A 15,936-nucleotide genomic window follows, 5' to 3' on the forward strand; every position below is an offset into this window, starting at 1 on the left:
AATAGGATTTTAAACTCGCCTCCCCCTTTCACTCGCACGCAACACTCCAAGACAGCGTAGTGATATCCTCTGAGCGGCAGACATCTGTCGCCAGTAATAGAATTGCGCTACATAAATAATCAGTAATCCGATGGCGACAGCTAATTCAGCAGCGCTTCTCTTTCAGATTGTTGGACTAGGTCTAACTTTTTTCGTAACTTAGAAAAGAAGCTCAAAGAAAGATAAGCTCTGTGGATGTGATGTTAGCAAAGCTAGCTGTACAGAGACACATATGTTGCATTTGTGATGAAAAAAAGCTGTCACTGACTACGCTGAATTATTGTGCGGAGGTGTTGACTGACGTGTAGGATGTACGCTGACCAAAGTCTGCAATATAGTATGGAGACATTCACAAACGATCCAATTCCTCGGGACGGCTATTTACCAAAAAGATAGGACTGGAGCCTCACAGAGAGCCGTTCTTTGTTCCTGTAATGCTCTGCGTAGTGTTACAGTACTTGAGACCAGTGTTATGCCCAGAAATGCATGCCTGCCCAAATTTGCATCCCTGTCGCTGGAGCGCGCATCGCTCTAAGCTCTCGCATATCGACGAGAAAACGGACTGAAATATGACCGAAGAGGAAATTTTAAAGATATTTGTAACATCATCACGTTTCTTAACCATGTAATCCCTAAAACGGTGGGTTTTATTTAGCAAATTACTTAAAATAAATAGTTTTTACACATTTATTGACACATGAGTCAAACTTTTTTTTCAGTCCGTGTCTGTTGTAAACGTTCTCCGCAAATGGTTTGAAATTCTCCGCTTTGTCTTTTGATACCATAATAGCTTAAAAGAATTACAACAGAGACCCATTATGTAGAATATTTTATATCATGCTTAATTTTCTAGTCAGATAATGTAGGAGGGAATGCATTTTAATTTATGAGCCTGAAAATATTTGCATCCGTCTTTTTGATATGAAACTTATAGCATTAACTCAGAGAACAAGTGTCATTACTTAGAAAATGCGAAATCCTTTCAGCTCTTTATTTCCCCCAATTAGCATAGGGATGCATTTTTTGGCAATATGGATTTCCAGCCTGCCACAAAATGCATCCTCTCTCTAGTCTTCTCAAATATTATTCTAGTGATTTTAAACCTGTACCAGCAGTTCATGGAACTACTCTGGTTAGGTAGAAAAAGTTATTTCACTCTTAACTCTTTATTTCCCCTAATTAGCACAGGGACGCATTTATGGGCAATATGGATTTCCAGCCTGCCAAAATATGCATCCCCTCTCTATTCTCCTCAAATAATATCCTACTGATTTAAAACGTCTACCAGCAGTTCGTGGAACTACTCTAGAAAACTACTCTAGGAGAAATAGAGCTAAGAGAGAAATAACTTTTTCTACATAATCAGAGTGGTTCCAAGAACTGCTGGTATTAGTTTTAAATCACTATAATAATATTTGAGGAGAATAGAAAGGGCATGCATATCGTGGGTGGCTGGAAATCCATATTGCAAAAAAAAAAAAAACGAATCCCTGCGCTATCTTGGAGAAATAAAGAATTAAGATAGAAATAACTTTTTCTACATAACCATAATAGTTCCATGAACTGCTGGTACAGGTTTAAAATCACTCGGACAGGGCTTAATGTAAAAAAAAAAAAATCCTGAGCCTGAAACTTATAGTGATGACAAATTAACTATAGCGTTGCTATTGCCACAGTTTAATAAAAAGTGTCTTTGAATAGTGAACAATTGCTTCCAACAAAACAATTAAGAAGCTAAACACTCAAACTTAAATAAGACTTCAGTTCATTTCAACTCAAAACAAAATGTAAAATGTCTGTGCCCTAAAGGTTTGCCTTACAGGCAAAAATCCCTCAATATTAAATAAGAGTCCTTTCAATGTTTTTGCAAGTAATTTAGAACATGCAACATTACCAACTAAATCAGTGTTTCTCAACCTTTTTCGGGCCAGCAACCCCGAGCCTTTATCCAGGTCCGTCACCGCCCCCCACCAAAGAATTTGCAGGCTACTTTGCACTGACCATTATTTTATCATTAATATTACCATCACTATTGTAGATGTTTTGATTTTTATGCTTCTTTCTGTATTTATCATCAAGATAATTTCCCAGAGAACAAAAAAGCCATGGGAATAGAAATTATTTTCACAGGTGTCTAAGAAAAATTTTATGAACATTCAACCTAAAATTGGTAGGCCTAACAGCAGCCAGCCAGAGTGGAAAAATATTATTGTTCTTTGCCATTTTCTAGTTGTTAAATATTCCACAAAATGACCAGATAAAAGATGTTCAACATACCAGTTTAAACTTTGAACTATTTGCAAAACAACTGAGCTCTGCAACATTAAAACATGGATAGAACTGTAACTACATTAATCATAGCTCTTCTCTTCAGTGTGTCTGTGGTTTCTGGTGGTGCAGCTCTGTGCTGCCTTCAGGAGAATGGGACATCAAAGTATCAACCATAAAATTTTACCCAGATGGCATTTATTGTGCAAACCAGAGCTTTCAGTGGAAAAACAAAAGTTTCTTTTAATGCCATACAAATATGAGATAGAAACATGGATTATATCTTTATAGAGACCTGCCTATTGATTTATAGATTAATAGTTTTACTGGGCAGAAATTACAAAGAACAAATCTGGTTCTTAATCAAATCCTAATGAGTCAGCCTCAATATATCTGTAAGATACATTTATTCTCAGTATAAAATGTGGTCTCAACAAACCCATGGCACTTCAACAATATTATTTTACTTTTTATCTGGAAATAGTGTCTGTTTATTCTTGCCATACAGTCCTCTGCATTAAGTATTGCTCGAAATGTCTTGCCATACCAGTTTATTCCTCTGTATTTACTTTAGTTTCTTAGTTTATTCTTGCATTTTGTTCTTCATTCATTTCCATTTAGTTTCCTTTGATTAGTATTATCCTCTCTTGGTTTATTGCTATGTCCACTTTAGTTTCTTTCCTGTTGCTAGATTTATTTCATCGTTTATTGACGCTCATCACCAGTAATCTTCACTCATCACCTGCTGCGTCGCCTAATCATGATGATGTGTTTCACATCATGTGTTGATTTTTCCACTGTTCAGCGTCGGATTCTCTGTTTTTATGCCATAATTCACATCTAGTTCGTCGCTCCGTTTTATGTCCCGCTTCTCCCGTTTCAGAGTTTTGCGCAATGTGCGCATCATTTATTTTTTATTTTTTTAAACCCCCTATGGTGCGCAGCGGTCGGGAAACGTATCGATGGGGAAAAGGCAGACTGACATAAACCTTTTAAAACGACAGAAACAATTTCGGTATTTTGATTATTGAAATTTAGAAGTGCTGTGGTACCGTTGTTCTATCACCCCCGTTTCATACCGGACCACTTACAGCACCGGTGTTAACGCTATAAAATGAACGTTCTCCATCGTGGAATCACCCATGGAGGGATTTCTTGGAGGGGTTGTGTGACCCTGCACCTTGGCGTTCCTTACCTCGGGAGGCGCCAATCTATGTTTTCACATCCACCTGAATAATGTGTAGTTGCGCCACTGCGGTCAAGCTACTACTAGTAGGAGCGGAGCTGCGCCAAAAGCTAACAAACACTGTATGGAAGGAGAGCTGCCATCGATACAGTTGCAGTCAGGCATGATTTAATGTTACGAAATACAGTTTTAGCAAGTTGTTCAAAGGCTAAACTGGTATTGTTGTGATTGTAAGGTGTAAAGTTAACCTTTGACCAAACGCTCTTTAAGCCCTGCTAGGATAATATTTGAGAAGAATAGAGAGGGGGTGCATATTGTGGCAGGCTCGAAATCCATATTGCCAAAAAACGCATCCCTGTGCCAACTTTGAGAAATAAAGAGTTAAGAGTGAAATAACTTTTTCTACATAACCAGAATGAACTGCTGGTATAAGTTTTATATCGATAGGATAATATTTGAGGAAAATAGAGAAGGGATGCATATTTTGGCAGGCTGGAAATCCATATTGCCAAAAAATGCATCCCTTTGCTAATTGGGGGAAATAAAGAGCTGAAAGGATTTTACCTTTTCTATGTAATGACACTTGTTCTCTGAGCTAATGCTATAAGTTTCATATCAACAAGACGGATGCAAATATTTTCAGGCTTATAAATTAAAATGCATTCCCTCCTACATTAACAGACTACAAAGTTAAGAATGATATAAAATGTTCTACATAATGGGTCTCTGTTCTGTAATGCTTTTAAGCTATTAAGGTATTAAAAGACAAAGCAGAGAATTTCAAACCATTTGCGGAGAACGTTTACAACTAACACGGACTGAAAAAAGTCCGACTCATATGTGTCAATAAAGGTGTAAGAACCGTATTTATTTCAAGTAATTTGCGAAATAAAACCCACCGTTTTAGGATTTACATGGCTAAGAAACGTGATAATGTTATAAATATTTTTTTAAATGTCCTTCCTTTTTCTCGTCAAAATGCGATAGCTTAGAGCAATGCGCGCTCCCGAGACAGGGGATGCAATTTTGGGCAGGCATGCGTTTCTGGGCATAACACCTGTTTTATCAACTGCGGTAGTAGCAATTTGGCTCCAACTCCTCCCTTTGTCATTTCTATATTCTTTGCACGTAAAGTTGAATAAATATTAATGTTGTTTCCACATATTATCTCCAATGTTCGCTAGACTTCGTGTTGCGCCTTGTCAGCCGTTAGGGATTCCCTTCATAATTTCCCCTCAGAAAGCACGGAGGGGAATCTGCGCTTTCTGATTGGCTACCTATCACATTCAGCTTTAACGCTCCCAGTCGGGGAAAACCCGATTTAGATCGGAGCGGCCACGACGATCTACCGTAACACACCACACTGCAGGATGATCGGTTACGAAATCACCAGCGACAATCTTAGATCGGCCTGCGATCTAAGATTGTCATAAGGGGGAAATAGGGGCAAGAAAGCGTGTAGTATGTAGGTTGTCGGATGTGCATATCTTCTCTATTTAAATCTAGTGATTACTGAAGGCAATATAGTAGTATACAGACTTCATAATCTGCACTCTTGGTTGAATGCAGTTTTTATTTCCACTTTGGCTTTATGTTGTTTAGTTTTTCTTCAAGTATGTTTTTTGTTACTGGAGACTGAGAATCCATTTTATTTTTGGTTGTCTTGTTTATTTAGTTTATCAGTTCCAGTGTTATGTGTTCTTTTGAAAATAAAGTGCATCTATCTATGGCAGGAAATTGCATGCATTATTGTGGCAGGAAATTGCATGCATCATTAGTCATTTCCATTAAATCAGTGTCTAAAGGTCTTGAAACAATATTATCGTTTATCGCAATTATTTTTTAGACAATTACTCGCTCAGCAAAATTTGTTATCATGACAGGCCTAAATCTTAGTTTGACTTCTATGGGTCTCAACAGGTTTTATTGAGAAAAACACATTTAATATGCATTGCTACATACTAGTCAGTATTGGTGGTGCAACTTGAACACACGCACAAAAAAATTTTTTAAATTTAAACCACATTTTACATTACATTTGACTGTAACTTTGTCGACCTCCCCAAAATTACTCTTAAAAAATTTCCGTTTCTGGTCCCCACCAATAATGAGATGGGATTTAAGCCTTTGACCATGTCTAACTTTTTTCATCACTTAGAAAATAAGCTCAAAGAAAGATAAGTTCTGTGGACATGATGTTAGCAAAGTTCGCTGTACAGCAAACTTTTTTTTCATGAAGAAATGCAACATTTCTTCATAAATATTGCATTTATGAAGAAAAAAAAAGTTGTCACTCACTGCGCTGAATTATTGTGCAGAGGTGTTGACTGACGTGTCGTATGTATTGGACAACGCTGTGACCTGTCGTGAAATCTGGTGTAAGCATGTGAGATCTGTCCAGGTACACGCAGAAAACGGATTAAAGGCCCGAGAGATAACAGTAAACATTGTATGATGATTTAACAATGATTATGGTTTGTAACAGGTTAAAATAACCATACATATGCCAATGAAGGAATGTCTGTAATATGTAATCAAATRTATATGTTCTGTACCTTTAATCAGCTGAGTGTTATAATGCATTGTGGAAAATAAGGGTTGAATAACTCGATTATGGCATGTTAATCAATGATTATTAAAGATTAAGAATAATGTGTAAGGAAGGGAGATCATGAAGTAAAATGTTGATTATGTTTTGGGGAAGACAAAACTCAAGATGAGTCACTGTATGCTGAGCGAGGGTGGGGCAGAATAAGAAACAGATGGTCAACGAAAAACAAGGGAGTGCCTCGATGAGGTAAGGAGGCAGAAATGAGTCAGAGGCTTGGGGAAGATTGGGGCTTTCCGCAGACAGTGCCGCAGGGAGCAGGCGCTGAGGTAATGCAGCCCTGCCGCAGTGAGCAGGCGCTGAAGCAATGCAGCCCTGCCCATTGGACCGCCCTGAGTTGAGAGCTTAAAAGCTGAAACACAAGGCAGAGACGGGGTTCTTTGTCCCCGGCGCAGAAGAGGAGCCAACAAGAGGAAGCAGGCTAAAGACCAGCGGAGGACTACGCCCCGGGACCGAGGAAAAAGCTCAAGGACTTCACGCCGCCCAAGAAGGGACAAGTTCCACCGGCCACCAACCCTGGTTCCAGATCCGACCAACTCCTCTGCCTCTACCCAAYGCTCTCAACCCTGCCGCAGCCGACTTGGAGAAGAGACGGAGGTCATTTAATGACAAAGATTCTGCACGTTCGAAAGACAACGGACCGCTCTGCTCCGCTTCTCTTCAGAAAGGGAACTTTGCTCCGGCTGGACAAAGACTCTGACCAAGGGCATCTAAAGATTACAGCTGCTGAGAACAAGAACCATCGGGTATGAGTTGACCTGCTTCCCCCAAAGCCTCGCTTAGTGAACTTAGTGACACAGGTTAGGGACAAAAATAAGGATAGGGTGTGGCTGATTTATATTTGAATCTGTTATATAATTACTTGCTTTGTAACTTTTGGGAAATTAACCTGCCTGTTATATGCCCCTGCTAAAGCTTGCTTAATAAAACTATATTCTAAAATTCCAATGAGAATTGTGAACAGCGAGTTTAATTGTGTCAGTCTTAATTATTGTCGGTTCTCCTGATTATGGTAAAGTCAACATACATGATTCTAAAGATAGGGTGGYTTTGTGTYTTCCTCTGGTGAGTGTTAAAATAATGACCCTGGGACTTAAATCTAAGTCACTGAACCTAATCTAGCCGTTAACAAGTGCCGTTAYWTTAGGAGAGGAGCTACCGTTAACAGGAGTGGTTGTAGGGGTTATGCAGCTGTGAGGGCTACTCAGCTGATTGTTCCTCAACTGTAAAGGGTCATAACTTCTGGATTGAAGGTAGTTAGAGCTAGACAAGTCCTTTCCGACCCCAGTTTAAATAGATAATCCTCCACAAACTATCGCTAGGGTAAGACCCAAGTTTTGGGGATTTTCCGGACCTGTTAGACGGAGAACTGGGCAGTAGTGAGTCCGAAGAGTTGTGAGGAGTAGGCAGGACTTACTATTGGGTAGTAACAAACAGATTAAAGTCTGCATTAAAGAGATGCGACATTCACGAATGATTCGATTCGTAAATGTCGCATTCACGAATCGAATGCGACATTCGATTCATTCGAATGAGACTCTTTACTAAGATAGGACTGGAGCCTCACTGAGAGCCACTCTATGTTCCTGTAATGCTCTGCGTACACCGCAGTAGCTATTATTTAATTATATACAATAATATTTATTTAATTAGCGAATAAATAAAACAAGAATGGAAAATCAAGCAGAGAATGCTCATTGCTCTTAGACTGTTTTTGTCACCTGTCGTGGCAGACATTACAGCACTGTATGCTGACTGGCTTCATACAGCGCGAGAGAGGGTGAGAACAGTCACGGTGTGCACCTTGTGCTTGGTTAATTCTTGCTTTTTGCTACTTGGTCAGTGTTCATAGTTGAGCGTTGTTTACAGGGCATTGCCTTACTTGGTATGTTTAATGGTGAAGACAGGTAGTTTCAGACATGAGCGATATGGGCAACAGCCCAGGGGGTTATCTTTTTAGGGATGGCATGAGACCTCCGGGGATTGTAAGATGTAGATGGAAGCAAAGCAGAACAAAGAGTTTGAATTGATAATAATATTGGTTAAATTAATTTCAGCTCTAAGTATTTAATATCTTGGTGTTTTTATGAGAATGTGAATCTTTCAATTTGAGAAGCAATTTTGATCGTATTTCACATTTTATTGTGTCATGTAGCGCGGTCTTTGTCTTGACTCTGTCTCGACTTCCCTTGGTCTTGGTCTCGAACCGTAAAAGGTCTTGGTCTTGTCTCGGTATCGATACACTCCGATTTTGGTCTGGTCTTGGTCTCAGGTTAGATGGTCTTGACTAAAACACTAGGTTTAAGTATTGTCTGCAATGTCTTCCAGTAACATAATTACCCAGTAATATTTTACATTTCCTGTCAGATTAACATCCAGGCGCCCCGCCTGCACTGAGGCGGGGCACGTTTTCTGGGGAAACCCTGAACTTTAGTCGTTTTCTGTTCAGCTGGAGAAAGTTATGGTGTCAGGTACAAGTTAAAAGTTATGATCCATCAGTAGGATGATCACAGAGTTTCTTTATTTTCTGTGAAATTTTTAATTGAGTCTTATTGTTTAACTTCTACAGGTTTTTCCTTTCATGGTCAGAGTTTCTTATTGAATATAAACAAAGCTTCTACAAAAGGACTGGTTGTGCTTTAGTCCTCAGGGAGAAAAATTTGAATCTGTAGGCGAGTCCTCAAAGGAAACTGGCAGCCTGTCAGTAAAATCCTGATCGGAGAATCTTGGCTATTCATTCTAAAGGTAAAGGTAATTTTATTTATATAGCACATTTTCAGTAACAAGACAATACAAAGTGCTTTACAGGATTTAAAAGCAAATACAAACAAAATAACAAACCAAAGGAAAAGAATCTAAAATAATCCTTTTCTGGGTTAAATAGGGGGTACTCCACAGTTTCTAGTAGGTAAACTAGTAATATTGGTCTAAATGGTGAGTACTCTTCAGTTTCTAAAAAATAAGCTAAGACGAATTCATCACAGCCCAACATTTAAACACCCCTGACATACATGCTAGTGTGATTAACCTCCAGCTGATTGAACCTGCAGAGGCTGATTCTAATCATAACTTCAAATATGCTCTTCTTCTGTAGTCGTTTGTTCTCTGATAAAATCTTCACCTGGTGAACGTAAACCTCAACCCAATGAAATCCTGCAGAATGCAATGCAGGGAGTCAGTTTTCTCACCATGCAGCCATCATTGCTGGATGTGGTCAGGTCGACTGTTTTACCGACAAGGTTTTTTAGGATCTCCATCCTCTTCTCAGCGCGCTCCTCCAAGATCTCCCTCTCCTTCTCCAGACGCTCGCTGCCAAAGAGAAGAGCTGCATTATAACAGGACCTCATCAGCAGCAGGCAATCAGAGGTAGCCTCACCTGTAATCTTTTTCCATCTTGTTGAACAGCTCCATGAACTCAGAGCTGACTTCTTCTCTGATTTGAGCTTCCAGAACCAAACGGAGTGCCGCCTCCTGATCAGACACACACACACACACAAACACAAGTTTGTAGTCCATTCTTTTGTGCTAAACCATAAAATTCAGCCCAAACCTCAACCATTACCCAAAACTGAACAAGCAACTGAAAGAAACTCACCTTCACCACTTCCTCCTCCATAGTCTGGTCCCCATCCTCCTCCCCTCCAGTCTCCAGCACTGTTCCCTCCATCACACTTTCTTCCTCTTCCTCCCACTCCTCATGGTCTTCAGCCTCCAGGACATCTTCCAGGCTCGTCTCCCAGGCAACAAGCGAGCTCCTCCTGCCCTGGTTCAGCATGTTTCTGCGCTGGTCAGCTTCATTGATGATGAGAGACAGCTCCATTGCCGACTTGTGGCAGGCGCTGTTGTCCAGGGCAACAGGCTGGGAGGTAACCGTCACCACCTGAACAAGTAAGGGGAAGTGCTGCTCAGACATGTTTAAGACATGTGTCTTAAACGTGTGGAGGTTATAGGAGCACCACTTAAAGAAATTCAAGTTATGTCAAAAACAACAGGATATAATCAATCTAAAATACAACTACAATCTAAACCACAGAAAGATATAAAAATATATAAAACTCATTATTCTGATGAAGAGTCATTCCTTAAAATATTACCTTAGTGTCACACCATGGTAATGTTATACTATGTCTTGGAATTTTTATTACTAGCAGCAGTAGTATTATTATCATAAAGAATCCTAATAAGGTCATATGACAAGTTGCAGATGACGGCAACTTGTTTGTATTGTATGAAGGGGGTGTGCAGTAGTGGGAGTGGCACCTTCTGAGCCAGGGCGGAGAATTTGAGGACGTTGAGCGTCTCGTCAAAACAGGAGGAGTTCTGGTTTATGTTGACCACCATGGACACGCGGCCAGAAACACAGAAGAAGAACTGTAGGAAGTGGGTGAGTTTGGACTCCCTGAAGGGAACGTGATGCTGTAACCTGCATGGAAACGTCGGACTGAAGCTGCTATGCTGCAGTGCAGTGACATCAGAACAGCATCGAATACTGGGATCGTACTTGGCATTCTGGTTGAGCTTCATGGCGTTGATGCACTTCCCCAGCGTCAGCAGGGAACTGTTGATGTTTCCCGCCTCTTTTAGGCGCTCTCCAGTGTTGTGGGTGCGAGAACAGCGTTCGGAGCCAGCCAGGTCGCAAAGAGCCAGCCTGAACACAGAACACGAGTCAAACCGGGAACAATACCTCTGGAATGGAGCAAAGGGAGGACGACTCACTCGCTGACGCCGAGGACTCTGGGAACTCCAACATCATCAATCCGGAGGATCCTGATGGAGAAGATGCTGTGGCTGCAGAAATAATAAACGATCTAGGTCAGCGTTCACATCTATGCATGCTGCAGTAAACACTGGAGTCACATTGACCTTCTGCTAGACAGATTGTTCAGTCTGGTAGAAGATAGACTCTGGTTCCTCTTCCCAATCTTCATTACTTTGTATGCCTCCTCTGAGCTGTTCACCTGGATCCAACGCAGGTCTGCACAGAAAGCAGCGGTCAGCGCTAAGAACACTGACCAAACCACAGCTTCAAAAACAAAAGGATGCTGTGCAGGGGTGTGGGAGGTTATCAATAAAAGCTTGTGCGTAATCTTTATACCTGACTGAAAGCAGGAGTAAAGAAAAAACCTGGAAGATTTAACCGGAGTTGTGAGGTTTGAAGCTCCCCAGAAAGTCAGCATGTTTGCCTGCAACCAACTTCCAGCTCAGAACTCCTGCAGTCAAACTATTCACCATGCTGAGGGGATTATAAGGATTCTTCTCCCCTTTCAGGATTTGTATTAAACATTTAAACCTAACATAGCTAAGGTCCCAAAGCATATATTCACTAGTTAAATAGTCCATCAGATTAATCCATCTCTGTTGATAAATTATAGAATGAAAACATCAGCAGCTGAATCATCAGATTCCAGGTTTATCTGGAATCATTAATACCTTTTATGAAGGAGTTCCCTTTAACGTCCTGGGACAGACGCAGCACCGTCCTCTTGTGTTGTCCGCTGGGAACCTGAACGCCACACACAATGACATCATCAATTATGTTCTAATTACAAGAGAAGAGTGGAGGAGACTGGTGACCCAAACTGGTTGAGCAGACAGGAATTACAATTAAATTAGAGTACAATAACAAACATAATCAACAGTAAATGTACATGTTTGTTTAATTTGTAAGCATTATTTTTTTATCTCTATTAACATTTAGAATATAAAATGCTTTTGTTCCCCAATTGTATCCAGATCCTAAGCCAAACTTTGGGAGGACATCACCATCTGGAATTCAAATTGCCTCAGTCTGGTCTCCACACATATTAAACCAGCATGAAAAAATGTGAAGCATTTAAACCAACTCATAAACTCCAGACAGAAACTTATTCCTTTACAGATCTAGGGCCACACAAACTCTAGAAGATATTCAATTCTAATTATACTCTTGAAAATTGAAATGATGGTATCAATTAGAACACATTTTCCACATGTGGACAATAAGAGCAGTTCAAGTTGGTCAATCTGGCCAAATAGTATGGGGGAAATTTTCTGCCATAATCCAAAGAGCACACATTTTCTGTTTGAAAACAGGATTCAAGGTTTTCTCCAGAAAACTTGCTAAGCTTGATGGCCGGGGTGCAGAGGCGGTCTATTGGCGGTCCACCTTGATTTTGTATCAATGATGCCAAGCAGACAGGAAAAGTAAAAATAGTACTGGGTAATTATGTGTTACGGGAAAACATCACCAGTGAAACGCTATTTAAATCCACAGCTAGTCTTAAAAACAACTAATCAAAAAACACAATTAAAATGAATATCAATTATTCGCACTTCTGTTTAATCCAAATTAAGTCAGGTGCACCAGGCCTTCAGGGACCCATAAATGCTAATATTTTAACATAGTCAACAGATATATAAATGTAGCATTAGTTTATCGAGATTATCAACGTTGCTAAATTTGATTTAATGGTTACAGCATACATAAATTAAACAATTTAAATTGGTTAACATTTAAATTTAAGATTTTAAGGAGCTGGCAAGTTTACTTTGTAAAGGTTCAAAGCACAATATTCATAGTTAGATTGGTTTGTTGGGACTCAGAGTAGAGCCGCTGCTCCTCCACGTCGAGAGGAGCCAGTTGAGGTGGCTTGGGCATCTGGTAAGGATGCCTCCTGGACGCCTCCCTGGTGAGGTGTTTCGGGCACGTCCCACCAGGAGGAGGCCTCGGGGAAGACCCAGGACACGCTGGAGGGACTATGTGTCTCGGCTGGCCTGGGAACGCCTTGGGGTTCCCCCGGAGGAGCTGGAAGTGGCTGGGGAGAGGGAAGTCTGGGCCTCCCTTCTGAAGCTGCTGCCCCCGTGACCCGACCCCGGATAAGCGGCAGAAAATGCTTAACTTAGCTTAAAGAGTTAAGAGTGAAATAACTTTTTCTACATAATGAGAGTAGCTCCAAGAACTGCTGTTATAAGTTTTAAATCAATAAGATAATATTTGAGGGGAATAGATAAGGGATGCATATTTTTGGCAGGCTGGAAATTTTGCCCAAAAACGCTTCCCTGTGCTAATTTGAAGAATTAAAGAGTTAAGAGTGAAATAACTTTTTCTACATAACCAGAATGAACTGCTGGTATAAGTTTTATATCGATAGGATAATATTTGAGGAAAATAGAGAAGGGATGCATATTTTGGCAGGCTGGAAATCCATATTGCCCAAAAATGCATCCCTGTGCTAACTTTGAGAAATAAGGAGTTAAAAGTAAAATAACTTTTTCTACATAATGAGAGTAGCTCCAAGAACTTCTGGTAAAAGTTTTAAATCACTATAATAATATTTAAGGAGAAGAGAGAGGGGATGCATTTTGTGGCAGGCTGGAAATCCATATGGCCCAAAAACGCATCCCTGTGCTAATTTGAAGAATTAAAGAGTTAAGAGTGAAATAACTTTTTCTACATAATGAGAGTTGTTCCAATAACTGCTGTTATAAGCTTAAAATCAATAGTATAATATTTGAGGGGAATAGATAAGGGATGCATATTTTGGCAAGCTGGAAATTTTGCCCAAAAACGCTTCCCTGTGCTAATTTGAAGAATTCAAGAGTTAAAAGTGAAATAACTTTTTACATAATCTGAGTAGTTCCAAGAACTGCTGGTATAAGTTTTATATCGATAGGATAATATTTGAGGGAAATAGAGAGAGGATGCATATTGTGGCAGGCTCAAAATCTATATTGCCAAAATATGCATCCCTATGCTAATTGGGGGAAATAAAGAGCTGAAAGGATTTAATCTCTTCTACGTAATGATACTTGTTCTCTGAACTAATGCTATAAGTTTCATATCAACAAGACGGATGCGAATATTTTCAGGCTCATAAATTAAGTTRCATTTCCTCCTACATTAACAGACTAGAAGTGAAGCATGATATAAAATGTTCTACACAATGGCTCTCTGTTGTAATGCTTTTGAGCTATTATGRTATCAAAAGACAAAGCAGAGAATTTCAAACCATTTGCGGAGAACGTTTACAACACGGACTAAAAAAAAAGTTCGACTCATTTATGTCAATAAAAGTGTAAAATCCGTATTTATTTCAAATAATTTGCGAAATAAAACCCACCGTATTAGGGATTACATKGTTRRGAAACGTGATAATGTTACAAATATCTTTAAAATTTCCTCTTCGGTCATATTTTTATCCGTTTCCTCGTCAATATGCGAGAGCTTAGAGCGATGCGCGCTCCCGCGACAGGGGATGAAAATTTGGGCAGGCGTGCTTTTCTGGGCATAACACCGGAGTTAACCGTGGCTATAAGCTGCTTTCTTCCAGCTGCTAAAGTAGTGGCTCCGCTTCAATCCGTAGTGATCGACTCCCTGCAGCTACGCAGCGCCGCTATTTCCCTGCTTGGATCTCTGAGTAGCTGCCTCTCAGACTGCCAGGATCTCATCGTACTCTCAGTCTCTGATACTCTTTGTCTGTTACTAATAAGAATGATCGATCAGCCATTGTCATCATGGAAATCCTCACTGCGCCGCGGATTCCTGCTGGGGGTTTTTCCTCTTCGTCTTCCTGCTCAAAACAGCGCTGCATGCTGCGCGCCCGCTTCGGATGTTATCAACCCATGTTCATTCTTCAGGTAATCAATCCTTTATATACAGAACAGAAACTGCTAAGCTAAAAACTAATTACGAAGTGAATGCTACCAGTTGAAATTTGCATTAATTTTGTAATCTCACTGCTTTTGCAGCTGCTGCGTTCGCGCCGCTGCTCCTTCCGTTTCTCCGTTCTGCTTCTCTTTCACGGTTACTTGCGCAACTTTACTTCGTTTCTCAGCAACAAAATACAGCCCATTGTTACAGCCCATGAAGATTTTACATTTCCAAAAACACAGGAATCTAATGTTTCGTTTCGTTTTGTACGTTTGGAGTCTTGCTGCTACGTCGTAATAAACGACGTTAAAAAGAGCTATAAGGCTATGGACCCCTATGGTTTAACAGATCGATACTCACGGATGAAAAATCGATACTTTCCTAGGGCGGAAAATATCGATATATATCGCCGAATCGATTTATTTATACAGCCCTAATGTGCATCGGCCTGTCACGATAACAAATTTTGCTGGACGATTGATTGTCTAAAGAAATTATTGCGATAAATGATAATATTGTTTCAAGACCTTTTGACACTGATTTAATGGAAATTATTAATAATACATGCGATTTCCTGATATTTATTTTCAAAATAACACGCAACACTGATCAACTAAATAAAAACAACCAAAAACAAAATAAAATGGATTCTCAGTCTCCATTAACAAAAAACGTACTTGAATAAAAACTAAACAACATAAAGCCAAAGTGGAAATAAATACTGCATTCAACCAAAAGAGTGCAGATTATGAAGTCTGTATTGCCCTTCAGTAATCTCTAGATTTAAATGGAGAAAACCAGCACATCCGACTACCTAATGCAATAGTTCACACTACACCATTTTTTGCCCCTATTTTCCCCTTATGACAATCTTAGATCGTTGGCCCAATCTAAGAATGTCGCTGGTGATTTCGTAACCGATCCTCCTGCGGTGTGGGGTGGGTTACGGTAGATTGTCGTGGCCACTCCGATCTAAATCAGGGGTTTTTCCCCGACTGGCTGAATGTGGCAGGTAGCCAATCAGAAGGCACGGATTTTCCTCCTGCTTTCCGAGGGGAAATTACGGAGGGGAATCCCAAACAGCTGACACGGCGCAACCCTCCAGGGACATCGGAGATGATATGTGGAAACAACATTAATATTTATTTAACGTTTCGTGCAAATAATATAGAAATGACAAGGGGAGGAGTTGGAGCCAAATTGCTA

At 40.1% G+C, this 15,936-nt stretch overlaps 1 protein-coding gene across 6 annotated transcripts in view; it reads right to left on the reverse strand.

The window, feature by feature from the left end:
• LOC103482151 (kinesin-like protein KIF20A) overlaps positions 1–15,936 on the reverse strand; it is a 53,366-nt gene that overhangs the window by 30,987 nt on the left and 6,443 nt on the right. For all 6 annotated transcript variants that reach the window (XM_008438127.2, XM_008438123.2, XM_008438124.2 and 3 more), the window contains 8 exons: positions 11,532–11,604; positions 10,965–11,076; positions 10,818–10,889; positions 10,603–10,749; positions 10,362–10,524; positions 9,697–9,981; positions 9,478–9,572; positions 9,290–9,410 (listed from right to left, as the gene is read on the reverse strand). In XM_008438127.2, coding sequence (XP_008436349.1) covers positions 9,290–9,410; positions 9,478–9,572; positions 9,697–9,981; positions 10,362–10,524; positions 10,603–10,749; positions 10,818–10,889; positions 10,965–11,076; positions 11,532–11,604 — 1,068 coding nt within the window. The remainder of the gene's footprint in view (positions 1–9,289; positions 9,411–9,477; positions 9,573–9,696; positions 9,982–10,361; positions 10,525–10,602; positions 10,750–10,817; positions 10,890–10,964; positions 11,077–11,531; positions 11,605–15,936) is intronic.

The sequence above is a fragment of the Poecilia reticulata genome, linkage group LG19, assembly GCF_000633615.1.
Source record: "Poecilia reticulata strain Guanapo linkage group LG19, Guppy_female_1.0+MT, whole genome shotgun sequence".
NCBI lineage: Eukaryota > Metazoa > Chordata > Actinopteri > Cyprinodontiformes > Poeciliidae > Poecilia > Poecilia reticulata.